The 18,039-nt window shown below is 39.2% G+C and overlaps 1 protein-coding gene across 1 annotated transcript; it reads right to left on the reverse strand.

Moving 5' to 3' along the window:
• Positions 1–394: 394 nt before the first annotated feature.
• On the reverse strand, positions 395–17,562 carry LOC136946508 (ERBB receptor feedback inhibitor 1-like). Its single transcript, XM_067240871.1, is given in 5 exon segments — positions 395–1,969; positions 1,971–3,097; positions 3,853–3,938; positions 4,926–5,113; positions 17,425–17,562. Coding segments are annotated over 4 exon segments (1,296 nt in total). The 5' UTR covers positions 4,976–5,113; positions 17,425–17,562; the 3' UTR covers positions 395–1,936.
• Between the last annotated feature and the right edge of the window lie 477 nt (positions 17,563–18,039).

Raw genomic sequence — 18,039 nt, forward strand, 5'->3', positions numbered from 1 at the left:
AATATAAATTGGGTTGCAAGGTTAAAGGTACCGTCTCCAGATTTGTCCACAACTATTGTACAGTTGCCAAAAGGAAGTGCTGTTGTTACCCAATGCAACAAGATTATACGAAAATAACATGCCACGTTCTCCTGAGTCTGTTATCCATTTAGCACAGTGTCTTTAGTCATTGTAGTGTTTCCCTTTGAAATGTGAAAATTATCAAGATATTAACAAAGTAATGTGTACAGTCATTGGGAAGGAACTGCCCTGTGACCATGAAAATATTTGGGGTGGCAACCATGCAGCTTTAAATAAATGTATATGCATGTATGAAAACATTATAGATACACTGTATATTTCAATGATCATGTAAATGGACAGTTCACTCAAGCTGGTCAGTTGTCAAGCCAGAGATTATTTTATTCTGTGCTGTGCCTAAATACAAAAAGATTGAGCACAACAAAAGCAGTTCAAATAAGTTATTTAATTTCTATAAATAGATTAATACATAATCACAAATTTCACTCCAACACAAAAAACATTTTAAATACTGTGACAAACCACCCTTGAAATAACAGCACTTTTACATAGAAAACAATGTCCAAATAGTGACACAGCTTCATAAATATAACAAGGGCATCACATAAATCTGGACATTAACATAAAAAAGCAACTCTTGCTTCTACAGGGACTCAATTACTACATAACACAACTTCAGTAACCATTACACAGTTATTGTTTACTTAGTTACCTGGTAAAAGCATGTCTAACTGATACTCAAAGAACTATTTCTCCTTCCGTCTTACACAAACTGACATTCAAAATACTGTAAGGGTGAGGTTAAATTAGTCCAAAGTAAAGCAAAAATTCACCTTCAATTAAAGAAAATCGTACATCAATATTTTAAACATTTACAACAATGTACAGACTGCACTAGACATTGGAAACGTTTTCATAATGAGTTAACATTCAATAACAGACCAGCTGTTCGAAGCATAGAGCTGTGATGTGATAAGTATACTTATTGGTTTGGGTAGTGATGAATTAAAATGAAAATTCTGGGCCGAAACCAAAACTTTGAATGAACTTGGCCGAAACCCAATTTATTTTCTTCCTTAAATGTGATCTTAAAATAGTTTTGGGGTTTAGTTATATTAATATAAGACTTTTAAAATCGGCACCATATCCCTTATTAAATGTCTGCTGAACCAACACACCAGCAAATTGACAATCTAATGGGGTTGCATTATATATTCACGGATGGTTTGAAAATAGTTTGAGGTTTGAAGGTCACTTGACCAAGGAGCAATTGAAATTAAAATGTTAAGACTGTTTGTATAACAATGCGAGATGAAAATTGACAAATCAAAGGGTGTGCCAGTGTCATTAAGTTTTAGGAGTAATGGATAAAGAGCTATTGAAATTTTAATAAAACAACTTCGGTCCTTAACTTCTGGAATATCCAACCTGAGACTAACTTTACTTCAGCCCCGTGATAATGGCTACGTCGATGAGTGAAATATGAGCACTTCGGGGCAGCATATATTTTCGGTATTCCCCCCCCCATTTCTGTGGAACACGCAAACCTTAACAACATTTAAAACAAATATTCAACACATCTCAAAAGGTTTGTTTCCAACAACCAAAAATATAGTGAAAATGAATTCCCGTTCAGTCATTATTGTATTATTGAAAAGCTCAAAGGAGACTAGAAAATTATCACCTTTAACACACTTTTTATTAGATTGTGTCAATATGGAGACTGACTATATTAACTGTTGAAAACTCACCATAAATCAATACAATATAAATATAAAATCTTGACTTCAAATCTCATTCTATGATATAAATGATTGTTACATCACAGATGGAGGTTTATTTAGTTTTTGTAAGTGTTTTTACCCTTAGACTGAGGGAGAATAGGGTAATTCTTTGAGTTTCCTGAGGCTTTAGATCAACGGTAGAGGGTGCTTATGCTCATTCTGGAAACCCCACTCAGAGCAACATGCACCACCGGCAGACTCACTGTCTGCCTCCTTGAGGAACCTTTCGAGCCTGTCCATGTAGGCCGGACGGCGAGGAAGAAGAAAGTAGTGTGTGGCGCTGGATTTTGTTCCACCCTCCATGATGGGCACAATACAGGGGGATTGCATATCTGCGGAAGATGCCTCCTCGCTCTGCAGAGGCAATCTCTGAGGGGCCTTGCTGACGTATTTGGGATTGGGAGCAAAGCTTTGAGTGGGGGGCATTACCCCGTTGACATAGATAGGGAGGCTCTTGGGGCTGGGAGTACGGGGTGGGACACTGGGCTGCAAAGGTACCCTAGGTGGTACTTTGGGAGGCTTGTCCTTGTCATGGTAGTCGGTAGAAGAGTCAGTGGTGGTGCTCTTTAAGGGCAGTTGGGGGATAGGAACACGTGGAGGTACCTCAGGTTTGTCTTGGGTGTTGTCTCTGCAATTGCCGTGAGCATGGTGATGGTGGTGGCTTACGAGGCGTCTTTCTGAGTGAGAACGACGCAGTTTGGCACGTTGGGTGCGGTCTGGCTGCTTCCCAAGGGGGACGACCCTGGCTGCTGCCATCCCCTGCTCTCCCTTCTGTATCTGGGACCACTGTCCTTGGATTCCAAAGCTACCCCCATTGCTTGTTCCAACCTTAGGACTACTGCTTGTCCCTCCACTTGTCTCTATGGTAACCACAGATTTAGCTCTATTGTTAGCCCAACTGCTGGTGGCATAATTAGCTCCACTGCTGCCATCTACAACCTGGTCTTCATGGTAGGCATAGTTGGTCTGGCCACAGCCTCTGAAGCTACGGCGTCCTGGGCCACCATGGCGCAGGGCAAAAGACTTAAGGCAGCTTTTAGGCAGTAGGTGGCGTCTTTCATCTGTGAAAAACTCCACTTCTCCATCCGTTGCCTCATCCGATGAGAGGTCCTCTGGGTCTGGAAGAGGAGGGAGGGGTTTGGGGTCTCTACAGGGGATGTATGGCTGACCATGCTCATACACCGTTAATCTCTGGAAGGACGGGACCACCTGGTCCCCCTTAGGGAGACATGGTATGTTGGAGGCCAAGTGATGAAGGTTCTGATACATTGGTAAGTGGGGAGGGAGCCTGCCTGTAAGAAACAAACAACATTTAAACAATGATTTACACATACATTTTTAATTCTTATACCATGCGCAAAAATGTACCCAGGATCAGATTCATACATATATATTTTTATAGGAAAATGGAAAGTGGAAATATATAGTGTCTGAGTATATTCAGGGAAAGCATGCATGAGCCTATGAAGAAAAAATAACTGTGTGCCTCCCAAAGCCACTCCACACCTGACAAACTTCATCCACATTCCAAATTAAAACAATATTATTTGTTGTTTGTACCAGCACAAACAAGAAGCTCCCTCTCCTCATATCAGCCACAACAACCAGTTACGCAAGTGACAATCTAGCAAAGCTTCCCATAACCTTCTGTTGAGCTTCCTGAGAAACATCCTGTGTGGAAACATCCGATTTGCCCCAGACCTCAGGAACAGCCAGTGACCAGATACAGCCAGAAGGAAGGAAGCTATCTCTACTTTTCCCTTTTCACACTCACACCATTCATATTACTGAAAACCAGCAATGACTGTATTCCATAATGTATATGATAGTCTTAATAAAAATGTACTACTACTCCTATCCAATGGTGTAAACTTTTGGGGGGGGGGGGTTTGGGGGGGGAAACAAAGAAATAACATCAGTATGGCTGTGAATAATGGTAAAAATAAAAAAATAACTTTTATATTTATTTAAAAGTACTAATATAGAGAGAGACAGTTCTGTACTACTACTGTATACATTTGATCAAAATGTCCTGTCCTTCACTTACTCTCAACTCCCTCTGAAACCTGTTGTTGCTGCTGAAGTTCTCTCCGGTTGTGTTCCATGCTGTCAATACCCAAGTCAAAGCACATGCTGCAGAACAACCAAATACCAGAACATGCATGAATATGTTAATTATTTCTACTCATAACTAGTAATGAGTCAGTCATTTTATTTGTCATGACAGGCATTACATGGTCCTGCATGGGATCTGTATGTTGCTTAGGATCAAGGTGACAGAGCAGAGTGATTTAAACTTAACATTAAAGCAACATATAGCTTAACAGCATGACAATGATTATTTAGATGTAAACATTCTAAAGATAGGAAATCAAACAACAAAAGGAAGTAGTTTCTTACAACAATAGCAACTAGAGCCCGACCGATATATTGGCGGGCCGATATTCTGCATTTTCCAAACTATCGGTATTTATAATGGCAGATAAATGAATATTAATGTTTGTTTTGTTTTTTGTGTGTTTTTGTTCAAAGGACTTTAAGTTTCACATCTTAAGTTTGTATTTTTATACATTTTATTTATCAGACACTTCATTAACATATTATTTTGAGGAAATAATAACAGGAGTCAGATGGCTGAGCAGTTAGGGAATCGGGCTATTAATCAGAAGGTTGCTGGTTCGATTCCCGGCCATGTCGATGACGTTGTGTCCTTGGGAAGGCACTTAACCCTACTTGCTACGGGGAATGTCCCTGTACTTAGTCGCTCTGGATAAGAACTTCTGCTAAAAGTGACTAAATGTAAACTACAAATAAGTACTGTTAGGGAAATCAGTTTGTTTTGTGAGGCGTTTCTGGATTTTTTAAATATTTTTTTATATCGGCCGATATCGGAATATCAGATTTTTAAATCACCAAATATTTGTATCGGTATCGGCCTTAAAAATCCTTTATCGGTCGGGCTCTAATAGCAACCCTTGAGTGCAAATATCAAGGAAACCCTGTTGTCCAGCACACTCAAAGGTTCTCATACATTTATATTGAAATCTTTAATGTCAACAGAACAAGGCAATACCACACCACACTGATTTTGATTATTCACTAAACATGGTGTTTGCTTACCTGTTACCATCATGTTGCGGTCCCCAGTGGTAAGGCTGGGCCCCAGACATGCTGAGGGCCAGACTTGAGCTTTTGCTCTCAGAGAAAAGGTAGGTCTGTGAGGTACACAGCCCCAAAGATATGAGCACAATCCATCAACCTGCTCAGCGAACCAATACAAAAGTCATGCTCCTCCACTGTTAGCATACCTGAAAGAAAGAAACATAAGTCAACCTGAATTTATATTTGTGTGTGTTGGTTGTTGTTGGTGGTGAATTAATATTGTTAATGTACCCAGTTGTATTATTGTGATCTAACAATAACATAAGTTACTGCTATTGCTGAAACTGAAGTATAATCACCTAGTAAGGATACATTGTCACAAAATAATGTATTTGCCTGATTTCATAAAAAGGGTAAAGTTCACTACAAAACAAAGCGTCATTAACAAAAACCCAACCAACCACTCAACCTCCACCAGAATATAGCTTTCTTTGCCGAGAAGAGCTGGTCATGTGTGTCTCCCCTTTGTGACTCCAGCTCAAAGAGAGTTGTTTGAGGCGTGGAGCATTGCGCAACCTCTGGGTCACCAGTGGGAAGGTCTGAGAACTCCCTTCTCCCTCCCACCCCTTTGCAGTGGTGCCAGCCGTCCTCTATAGTAATTACTGCCGGATAGGGCACACACTATGAGGCCTCACTCCTGCCTTTCAACACAGGGCAATTGTGCAACGCTCCTGTGACGCTGGAATGACAAACTCCCAGTGTGACAGTGAGCCAAAACACATACAAATTTAAACAGGAGATAGTGCATGCATACACGCACACACACACACGACAGTGGACAGCAGCTATGTGAATTATAGCCTCACATATACAATTTGAACTTGATAACACAATGTGTAGGCACCTTTGCAACAAAAGGGCAGCAGCTTCACCAAAATGTGCAATAAAGTATGTACAGCACAGTTTTGAAAACCAACCCTTTCACATAGGCAAACAATGTGGAATGCCGCATAACATCCTTGTACTTTCAACGTGTAATGCCGGTACGTTGACCACTATTTTGCCAGATATAAATTTATCCACGTTTACAATCCCAAAACAACTTGAAAAAAGGGTCTAGAGCCAAAAAAGGGTTTTCCAGAAGATTCTCCCACAGTGACAACAGGGGACAACTTTTCTGAAAATGAAAAATAATAAGTAAAACGGTAATCAAGTCTACAATAACATGACAAGAATAAGAAAAATAACATTTGAGATTGCCAAGATCCACAGTCATTCACAAAAACATATTTATAGGAGGGGTTGGCGTGGGCTGGTTATGCATACACTGAAAGAAAAAGTCTGTTGAATTTACATAAATTAAGTATGTACATTGGTTGCACGCAATAAAATCATGTTTAGCCAACATGAATCTTTCATTGGAATATACTGAACAATTTTACATCAGACACACATGGTTTAATTACACAATTTAAACCCAAAGATTTCATGTTCAATTAACAATAAAATCATGTTTTGCCAACATGAATCTTTCATTGGAATATACTTATTCCATACTTATTAATTATATATTGGTAAAACGATTGTATTACGCAATTTAAACCCAAAGTTTTCATGTTCAACAAATTTAAGCTGGTTATGTATTTTTTATGCTAGGGCCATAATCAATGTATTTTTCATGTTTAATGTACTATATTTATTCAGAATTTGTTAAATTGACATCTCTACTTGAAGTATGAATTTAGTGGTATGGTATGAACATCAATATCATATCAGTTCAACAATTAACACAATATTCCTTAAATGTCTACAAAATAAGCACCAGGACACACTGAACAGATTTTAAGTGTCTTTGCACTTTTTATTTTGCGGAACTGCAAACTGCAAAATAAATGGGTTCTTCAATGCACTATAGAATTTTTAAATGTGCCACTGCAGGTAGCTCAACAAAAAACATACATCCCTACACATTTCAGATGGATTTATTGGTATGGTATGAACATCACTATTATATCAGTTAAACAATACACAAAATTCCTTAAATGTTTACAAAATAAGCAGGACACACTGAAGAGATGTTCAGTGCCTTTGAACTTTGGGGAATCGCAAAATAAATGTTTTTTTTCAATGCACTATATAGAACATTTAAATGCTGCATCATGTGAGTAAACCCAGACTTCAAAGTACAATTTTAAGGCTTATTTAATATGAACACACCGTGACATAAGGAAACCATAAACAAACACAGAGGGGTACCACAGCAGTATAAAGAGGTCATCTCGGAGTATTAAAGAGCAGTAGAGCTGTTAGGATGTTAGATGTTAGAGAGTAAAGGTGTTGGACTGCAAGAGGAGTTTTATGAAATTCTAATGTGAAACAGGTACGTCTTTTATGCTTTGTACAGTAGTTATAATGTCTCTGCACTATGTCTGTGTTTATGAGTGCGCGTGTGAGTGCTAATCAATTTGTTGTTGTCACTGTCTTGAGTAATAATATGGACTTGTTGGTTTTAAATGTGCCACTTCAGGTAGCTCAAACAAAACAAAACTTGAATAATGAAAAAAAAGTGTGATGTACAGAGCATACAAAACGGAAGAAAAAGGAATTCAAACGTCGGTCTCAAAGAGTTTGATTTTTAGAGCTTGTGCCCTCTTGGAAAGCATGCTTCCTTCCAACTCCATGATAACTTTTTGTATCACCTCAAAGGTGTACCTCAGTTGAGCAGGGTAGTCCAGATTCAAGTTGTACATAAGACCAAACAGCATGGCAGTTGCACATGCCACACTTGGTAGCTCCTGCAACACTGCTTGACTTTCAAGGACAATCCCGACGTCTGCCACTTCACCCGAGTCACTGATGGTAAAGATTCCCACTGTGGTTTCCTCAATGCCCTCCTGGATGGCAGATCTGTCTGCAGTCTGGAGAGGAAACAATAGTCTTTGTTTTATTTGGAATATGCACATTGGTCTGAAATGGTGTCACATTTTTGGTTTCAGTTCTAATATTCACACAAGATGGTTATAATAAAAAATATTATAATAAACTTCTCACGGTAAACTGAATGCATCCCATTTCTGCTCTCAACAATACATCAGTTTGACTTACCACATACTCCCTCATTAGGTGCGCTGGGTCCTCATGGAGGTAGATGCAGAGTCCCTTGATGATGCACTCCCTTGCAAACTCAATGTCATTGTTCTGGAAAGATAGTCTTTTCATTGGTCTTTCCCCCCCTCCACATCTCAAAAAGATATAATTTTACACACCAACACCACTGTAGTACAAACACTCTACATCATTTGCAAGCAAAATATCACATTACACTTTTTAAATCAGCATCGTGTTGCAATACGTATGTTTTTTTTCTGGAATAAATGTACTTGCTTGATCAATGGCTTCCCGGATGGTCTTCAGTCTATTGCCTATCATTCCTCCTCTTTTTCCAAACAGCTTCAAAAGCCCAAAGGTGTGTATGTCAAGCTGAGACAGGAATCTTGATTGGAGAGGCATTGTTGTAATACGCTTAAACTCTGCATTTATCTGAAAGCACACAGTCAAAGATTTATAATAACCTATATTCAACAGCTACAATACATGACGTGCGTGTGTGTTTGAGTGTAGACTGGCTTCCAGGCTAGCAGTTCCTGAGCAATACACCTGCTGAACATGCCATGTAAAAAACTCCCATACCTCACATACGTCGAAGAACGCTGGCCATCTTGCCCTGATGGTCTCTACCATGGGTTCATTTGAAACCACTTCTTGTCTCCTATATGCAAATGTTCTGTCCATTTTCACCTTTACTAGCTCCCTGTTGTTCCTTCTCTTAACATCAGAGAGAAGTTCTTCTCTGAGCTTTTCCAAGCTCGTCTCAGATTCCCCAACTGGAAAGGGGGGGCAGTAGTTTACTTCAGACCGCCGAGGTTTCTTTATGGCAGCAGCAGGACTTAACTTTCCTTCTGGCTTGTGCTTCAGGGAATTTATCATCACTTCAGTGCAACCTAGTTTTCTCAACTGAGTGCGGTATATGGCAAGTTTATTCCCCAAACTAGCCTTCCATCCGGCACAACCTGTTACAGAACCTTTTTCAGTCAAGCAAGGATGCTTTGATACAAGGGCCTTCGCAACCATGTTCAACTCGTGGCCAGAGCAATAAAGTTTGGACTTTACAATTTCTTGCACCAAGGCTTCTAGAATGTTGGACTTTAGTCTAGGATCTGGAATAAGAAGTTTGCCGTTCTCTTTGTAAGCAGTATTGCCCCTGTCAAGTTTGAACTCGGAATCATATGAGAACTGTGGCACATGGAAACTGGCAGGCCAAGCTGATCTTGTCAAGTGTAGTGACTCGGGGGAAGACAGAATATCCGTATCAAGAGACCGATGAGATGAAGATGATTCACTGGCAGGTGAAGCTGGAGGCAGAACTGAAGGAGAACTGAAGGGGGTTGCAGCAGCACATTGGGAATCTGAAGATGAACTCTCAATCCGGATTACTTTAATTGTCCCTCTATCCTGGAGTTCATCTATCGATGTGAGGTTCATGAACTCATTGCCGAATAGTGAATCCATGAATTGAAGTCTGAAGGCACAATTAAGCTCACACTGTCTCTTTACTTCCTCAACCATTTCCTGAACAGATCCAGGGAAGCCATCTTGAAACTTCAGTCTTCGGCAGTCATTGTCTTCTAAAATAACCCTCATCACTGTGGAGGCAGACATTTTGCAAATTCTTAATCTGTGAAACAAAAATGCCATATTTAATGATTACTCAGTGTGCAAATTATAATGTAACAGAGTGAGACAGGCAATTGTGCATTGTAAATTATAAACAGAGGGGAAAAATATACCAATTGTAGGGCTGTAAGAATAAATTTAGGGATTATAATGTAATTTGAATATTAATGTTGAAATTGCCAGTTGAATGTGTGTATATATATATATACGAGAAACGAGAATGTGTGTGTGTTGGCAAACACACATTCTCGTTTAATGATCTCAAATAATAAAGGCATACAAATTCGAATGGGATTATAGAGAAAGATTGACAGCCCTAAACAATGGACAAGCTGTTTAAATGTGATACCCAACACAATCAGTGTTTCCCCTACCATTATATTAGGGGGGCGCCCTGCCCCCCCTGGAACATCAAGTAAAAAATATATATTAATATTTTATATATAGCACCCGATCACAAAATAAGTAATTTCAGGTTACCTTTCCTATAAAACAGGTGTATAGCTTGCTCTTTTATTAAACAAACTAAATGGCCTTATGTTATTTATCTTATTTACACGAAGGCATGTCATTTCTGTCTCTACATGGTCGCCACCTTTTATTTCATTTTATGTCATCAACCAACCTTTTATGAGGATATGTCTTTTTAAGGTTACCATGCGGCTTGTTCCAACTCGGTAATCACTCAATGGATAACCATCCGTCAGTTCATCAAGTGCCAGAAGTTTAAGTTCTTTTGTGGGTGACGGGTTTAGTGCAAAGGCTCTATAGTGGTCACTGTACCACCCACACAGCACATTTACAAAAAGGAACAACTTGTCATTGATGACACACATTTGAAAGATTTCTGCAAACTCCGGTAATCCATATGCTGACCCATGAGCAACAACCATACCCTTACAGTACTGTATTCCAAAACATGATGCCTTCTTGGCAAGATGCACTTCAAATGTGTCAGGGTACTTCTGCCTAATAGCCTGAGCCATTTCATCTTTCACCACATCTATTGGGACTGTGGATACATTAGAAACCTCTAGGTCAGATTTACCATACGACGGAGAGTTTAGATGGAAAGCAATCATCAGCTGATGTTTTGAAGCCAAGGTCAAAGGTATGTTCCTGAAACAGCTGGTATGTTTAACAATCTGCTTGAAAAAACTGTGCTTGGCCTCAAAGCGCATTGTCCAATGTACGACAAGAGGACCAAAAGCACGGATCATGAGAGGGTAGTGCTCTAAATAGTGGTGCTTTGGTAGAAGTCTGATATCAGGAAACTGCTCTTGATACCTTTGCCTATGTTCAATAATCTTACTTTCAAGGTAGGAAATGGATTCATCAGTATGTACTGGCGCAACAACAAGTTCAACAATCTCTTTCAAATCCATGAGCACAAGCCATGCTGGCTCATTTTCTGGTATAAGTGGTCCTATCAAAAATGAAAGCAACCTCAATAAGGTCCAGTTCTCATGAGCATTGCCGCCTATGGTTTTACGACTTACAAAACTTATTGGTACTACATGTGGTTTGTTAGTCTTATCTGTCCATTTATAGGGAAAAGACAATATGATCTTGTTAAGGTCATCTAATTTGAAAAAACCCTTTGAAATAAGTAATGCAAGGCAGTGAGAAAGCTCGGTTGGCACGATTCCTTCAAAAAGATCATGAGCAAGATCAGGGGGATAGCCGCTGACAACATTAAAGTAAAGGAGATGTTCAGTTAAAACACACTCTCGTTTAACCCCAAAGCAATTTTTGTTAGTCTCCTGTGATGACTTTACATGGCATTCATGAAGCTGTTTAGTTCTTGGGTTGAAAACACCAGATGCAACACAATGGGATTGGACATCACAACTCTTTCCTGTGCAATACCGGCAATAGTAGTCTCCAGAAAAGCTTTCAACAAATCCAGCCATGCTGTGAGCTCCCAGGTTGTCTGCAGCCACAGTCTGCACTGTACCTTTAAGAGATTTGCCTAATAGTGGGATATATACACCATCATCCTCTAGAGTTTTAATGTCTTGTAAAAGAGGCTGTAATACTTTTGTATAACCATACTTTTTTACATGATCACTTTTTGCTAGCAACGCCAAGTAAATCGATGACAAAGATGAGTGGGAACCAGGTGGGAGGTTACCAAGTATCCAATAAACTGCACAAAGCTTGTGTTTCTTTCTAGACGTGCCTAGAGGGTTACATGTCTCAAAATCATCCACATAAAGGCCTAGTGATATTCTTAACTCGTCGTTGTTTAAGAAACCGTTCTCTTGAAAATGGGAACCATCTTGGGGGGCCTTATATTCATAAAACTGATCATGTTGAATCTGCTGCTGTCCCCTATGATTTTGCAAGACCTTATCAAGTATATGTTGCTGACTTAGAATTTGCTGCAGAGACTTCAATATTGGTACATACTGAAATGTGTGATTCTCTTTTGCGTCCAAGACATACGTAGCTGGTTCCACAACTCTAAATATTTTCTTATAATATTGTCTGCGTTGATACGAATTACTCAATGGGCCACCCTTTTGTAAAGCTTTATGCACTGGGGTAGCTGAGCAAACTGCCGTGGCAATTTCTGTTATAAGCGATTGGTCTATTTGGATGTTGTTGCTTTGAAATATGTCACTAACAATACTACTAGACAAAGGGATAGTAGGAGAGCTAATCAAGTGGTGGAGCTCTTGTAAAAACTCATCAATGGCTGTTCCTGGTACATGGACCAAATATTCTAGTTTTAATAAAGCAGCTGCAAGTTGTTGCTCAATTAAACCAGCAAGTTCCCTGGGCTGTGCATTAACATCCGAGCATACGCCAGAAACCTCATCACTATCATCTTCCTCTCTGTCAGACAATGGTGCATCTGTTGGAGGTGCTAGTCTAGTGGTTCTCACTATACTTGGTTTGAAGTCAGTTAGTGTATGTGGTGTATGGTGACGACTTCTATGACTTTTAAAAGTGCCATAAATATTGGTTTTAAAATCGCAACCTAAAACATGCAGGAAACACTCTCATTCCTCTTAAGATGTGTGGTAATATGACTAAAGTAGTCTCTTTCTGTTGCTAAATCCTTACATGCACATAAGTGACAACAAAATACAGAAAGCGCTGTTGGTTTCTGAGAAACTTGTGTGGAATGCACTCTATTATGGTGAACAATTAAAGCATTCCATGTTTTAAATGAGCATGGGCAGGTCAAATATGTACAGGGATAGCGAGAGGTGCGTCCAAAATTAACATGTTTTAGTTTATAATGATTCAGAAGTTCAGACCTACTTGAAACAGAAGTTGAACACGCCTTACACTTCCACATTCACTGCACAAAGAGAGAGATAAAAAAAAAATGGAATTTGAATTGAATATTTACACTACATAAAATAGAAAATAGTCTTGTGAAGAATAGCCTACTCACCACTACTATAAAGCCTTTGGCAGACCCTCAAACCACAAACGGAAACAGTAACAAATTAGGATCTGTGAAAATATAAGGCTACATTAAATACACTTCTAGGAGTCTGAATTCGTCGTACAATGATTAGAAACGAAGCTTATTGCGATAAACTGACCACATATTGGGAATCTACACGGTTACTTCCTCGCCTGGAAACATTTTACTTTAAAAAGTAAAATATTACCAATAATATTCACAAAAAATACCAAATAATATTATAACCAATATTATTACCGAAATATTGTACTAGTGGAAAAGGAATGCACCACCCGTGGGCTAATTACCCCATGAAGCTAAGCCAAGGAGATTATTGCTAGCTAGCTATGCAATATTTGCATCTAGCCCCATGTGTAGCTAGCACTCACTCTACAAACACTTCAGTATATATTAGGGGTGTAACGATACACTCAGCTCACGATACAATATGTATGACGATACTGGGTGTACAATACAATACGTATCACGATATTTTGATTTTTGTTTAAAATTAAATTATTTATTTCCAAAACATTTAACATTTTCAATAACTTTCTTTGTTGTACATACAATTTAGTTAACCCTATCTAGCCGGCCCATTCAAATATGGGTCAAAAAAGACCCATAAGACCCGCCTTAATATCTTTGCCGTCCAATCACCGATTTTATTTCTGAAAACTGCCAGATACTCATGACAAGTTAAGCTCAAAGTACATATCATTGGTTAAGGGGTTACTGGGAGGGGGAAATAAATGTATCGTCTGCAACGGCAGCCATTGTTTTTCGAGGCGGAGCCAGAGCGGAGACCATGGGAGATTGCCTACAGTGTTAGATTTACAGCTTCGAATTGAAATCTGAGACGATATTCTGAGTAAAGACAAGTTTATTAATATGTGTTGTCAATATTGTCAATTAAAAGTCTAAACTTTTTACATACGAAGAATTTGTTTGTGGGAGTGATGCGAGTTTTTTCCAGAAAAAAACTCGCGTTCTGCCGTGTCCGGCAGGACAGGCAGTAATGACGTTAGTAGCACTGTTTAGCCTCGATTTGAGCAGATTTCTAAAAAACTTAGAAAAACAACATTAACTAGCTAGATTATATACACTGTAAGCTAAATGTACATGCCTTGTTTGGCCAATTCGGTCGATTGTGGAAGAAACTCCAACGTTTTTTAGTTATCGAGAGGAGTATCCAGCCATAGCGCTAGCTACTTTTGGGGCAGAGAAATGTAGGTTTCCCCCATGTTTCCACGTGTTTCCATGTAGTCACTAGAATGGTCATAACTTTTAATCAAAATATGATATTTCTAATCTGTCTTCTGTTCCACATTGCCCACAGATGTGTGGATATTCCACCTGCTCAAAGTTTTCCTCCATCTTGTAATTAAAGTGGTTAAAAATGAAGTTGTCTGATGAGGTATGGTGGATGGAGAAGTTTTTGTAAAAAATGGCTGCCTGAAATCACCTTGATAAAATATGATTTGCCTTAAGTAATCATATATTTATTCACATCATAAAAATCCCCTAGTTCTGTTCTTCAATATGGTGTCAACAGTTAAGGTGTATGATTTAATATGAAAATTCATAAAATTTGCATATTAATATGAATATCATATTTCAACAGCATATGGAATGTTTGGAATGTTGGCTTAGGCAGCAAAAGGTTAACTCAGTTCAAGCGATTTCTGTGAATGCAGTGAATGCACGCATGACGCAGAGTAGGTCGCGTGCTGGTATCTCAACCAATAGGATCAAACGGACGTCATATTGTAAAAATATTGCCATAACTCTATGATACATATTGTACCATTTTTGTATTGGGATATATTGTTCCACGATATATTGTTACACCCTTAGTCCATATGTAAGCACATGACCAGTTAGCGAATGTTAACAAGCTGACAGCGTGTACAATAAGGTGTTTGAATGATTGCTTTAGATAGTACTTACTGGCGATTTGAATGCTTGGACAGCCCAGCTGTCAGTATGACCTCTTCAGTGACACTACATGCAATTGCAACTGAAAAGCTTCAGAGAATTGGCGCGCAAGAGAAAGTGTTAAACCTATACATTGAATATTTACACTACATAAAATAGAAAAGTATTGTACTCACCACTACTATAGAGCCTTTGCCAGACCCTCAAACCACAAACGGACACAGTAACAAATTAGGATCTGTGAAAATATTAGGCTACATTAAATACACGTCTAGGAGTCCGAATTCGTCTTAGCATAATTGGAAGCTAAGTTCATTGCGATAAACTGACCACATATTGGGAATCTACACGGTTACTTCCCCGCCTGCAAACATTTAACTCTCTGAGGTTATATATTAACAGTAATATATACAAAAAATACCAAATAATAATATTATAACAAAATTACAACAGGTTTTTTTAACTGCCCATGAAAAAAGATAAGCACAGGCGAAATATTGTACTAACGCTAGTCGAAAAAGAATGCACCACACGTGGGCTAATTACCCCATGAAGCCTAGCCAAGGACATTATTGCTAGCTAGCTAGCTATGCAATATTTGCAGCTAGCCCCTCGTGTAGCTAGCACTCACTATACAAACGCTTCAGTCCACATGTATAAAACTGACCAGCTAGCGAACGTTAACAAGCTGACAGCGTGTAAAAAGCGGTCCTCGTATATTTGTGTGTTAGCTAGGTTAGTACTAACTGGCGATTTCAATGCGGGGACAGCCCAGCTATCAGTAAGACAATGTTTCACATTAAAAACGTTCTCACTTACCGCAGAGATGTATCTTTGAATTTCTTTTCTGTTTCTATGAAATCCGATCTTCTCTTCAGTGACACAGCATGAAAATGAAATTCCAACTGAAAATCTTCAGAGAATTGGCGCGTTTCTAAGCGCATGCGCAGGCACGTACCTGACGTGAGTGGGGGAGGGACAGACACTACCCAAACCTAACTAAATTAAGTTCTCTCAACATGATATAGATATACAGATTACACAAGTTCCGAGATTATAGTAATACTACTAGATTTAAACATGTTTGGAAGAGAAACTTTAACAAATCATGTAGTATATATTAAATTAATATGTATAGTTTGAACAGACCGCCAATTCCCTTTCTTTCAGTGTAGGACGTAGACCTAGGCCTATATGGTATGTCTGAATATTGATGTGCCTTCAGCAAGCATAACGTTCAGCGTCGTTTCCATCAGTGAGCCTCGGAGATGGAAGAAACAAAACAATAATGAATTCTACCGGCAATTACTCAATGTGCATGAATGGGGCCACTCTCGGGCATGAATGGGCCTTTGTTTTCAACTGTTGCAGGGAGAAGCAAGCCTGAAAATCCAAGCGAACTCTCCCATGAGGTCAGGAGAAAAGACATGCCATGGAGACATCGAGGGATGGCCGAGGTATGAGCTTGAGAAACAAAACCCCTGGGAGATTAAGAATTGGTATTGGCATTACAGTCAAAGACAGAACAAGCCAATTGAGGACAGGAAAACTAGCCCACACAGTTATTTTCCAAACAACTTGTTTATCTGGAGCTGGAGCCTAAGGTGGCCCCAAGGCAAATTCACTACACTGGTGGATTTGATTTACATTCAGCGTTCATTAGCCTCCTATAGGCTGCGCTTAGACTACTCTTGGCACAGGTGCAGTCTATGCAATCAATTGCACAGGCAGCAAAGTGAGTAACTCAGTTTTAAAGGCTTATTACTGGCTTATCCTGCTTCATTGGCATAAAGCAGTGGTGTTCAATCTTGGTCCTCAGGGTCCACTGTCCCGTATGTTATAGATGTTTCCCTGCTCCAACACACCTGATTCAAATGACTGGGTTGTTATCAAGCTCTGTGGAAGCCTGAAAACGACCGTTCATTTTAATCATGTGTGCAGAAGCAGGGAAACATACAAGACAATGTACCCTGAGGTACAGGATTGAACACCCCTAGCATAGAGCACATATTTGTCCGAAGAAGAAAATGATATTCTATTTCTACAGAAATAGTAGCCAACAGGTTCCAGTCAACCACCCTATACTCCTACCTGCGAAAGTTTTCCATGCGAACACACCCTATATTCCGCAAACTCGACCATCTGACCCGTGACTCAGGTACGAATCATTTCCCAAATAGCATCGACATTATCCCATTACTGTATTTCCGACATCTCTAAGGTACAATACCAAATCGAGAATATGATTTGTAGACTGATTTATAACTTTAATTATTGTTTGTCATTTACTTACAGCGCTGGGCAGTCATTGATGTACCATAACAATGCCTAATCTTTTACGTGAAAAGTATTGCTTTGGTTAATAAGTGGATACAAGTGTAACTTCCTAAAAACAAATGAGTACAAACCAGATGTACTTACTATAAAAACGTCAATTTAAGATGTGTTGCTATTCCTCCTACTTGTGACAGCTAGTGTAAATCCTTCGGTACATAGGTCCTCAGTTATTAGTTAAAGCCAATCCACTTGCACGTGTGACTTTCCTTTAGCGACAACATTCGCTCGTGAAATTAATTTGCTCCCTGTGACGCGCTTTCCTTATCCTTTTATAAGTATGCCGTAGCTCCACCCAAGCTGTTCTTAAAGGTGCCTGTTTTCATTTCTAACCAGAAAAAGTTCTCAAACTCATTACGCATGTTTATCAGAAATATGGGTGACATAGGCCTACTCACCATAATCATAACATAATGTTAACACAAGTAACTTGGTGTTTCATATCTTAATTATACGGCAAAAGCTTCATTCAGTAAAGACAGGTTTGTCATAGATCAAGACACATACTGTAGCTCTGAAGCAGTGTGTTCACCAAATCTACTGGTATACACATTCAATGCAAAGGTTTAACCAAAAGCAAAACATCAGTTTGTATGCTTTTTGTCAAATTTTCCCACACCCATAGAATATAAATACTTGGGAGTGTGTGGATGTTTTAGGGTATAGTTCCAAGCTAGTGAAAGTCAAAATCCTGCATCAAGA

This window comes from Osmerus mordax, chromosome 7 (assembly GCF_038355195.1).
Source record: "Osmerus mordax isolate fOsmMor3 chromosome 7, fOsmMor3.pri, whole genome shotgun sequence".
NCBI lineage: Eukaryota > Metazoa > Chordata > Actinopteri > Osmeriformes > Osmeridae > Osmerus > Osmerus mordax.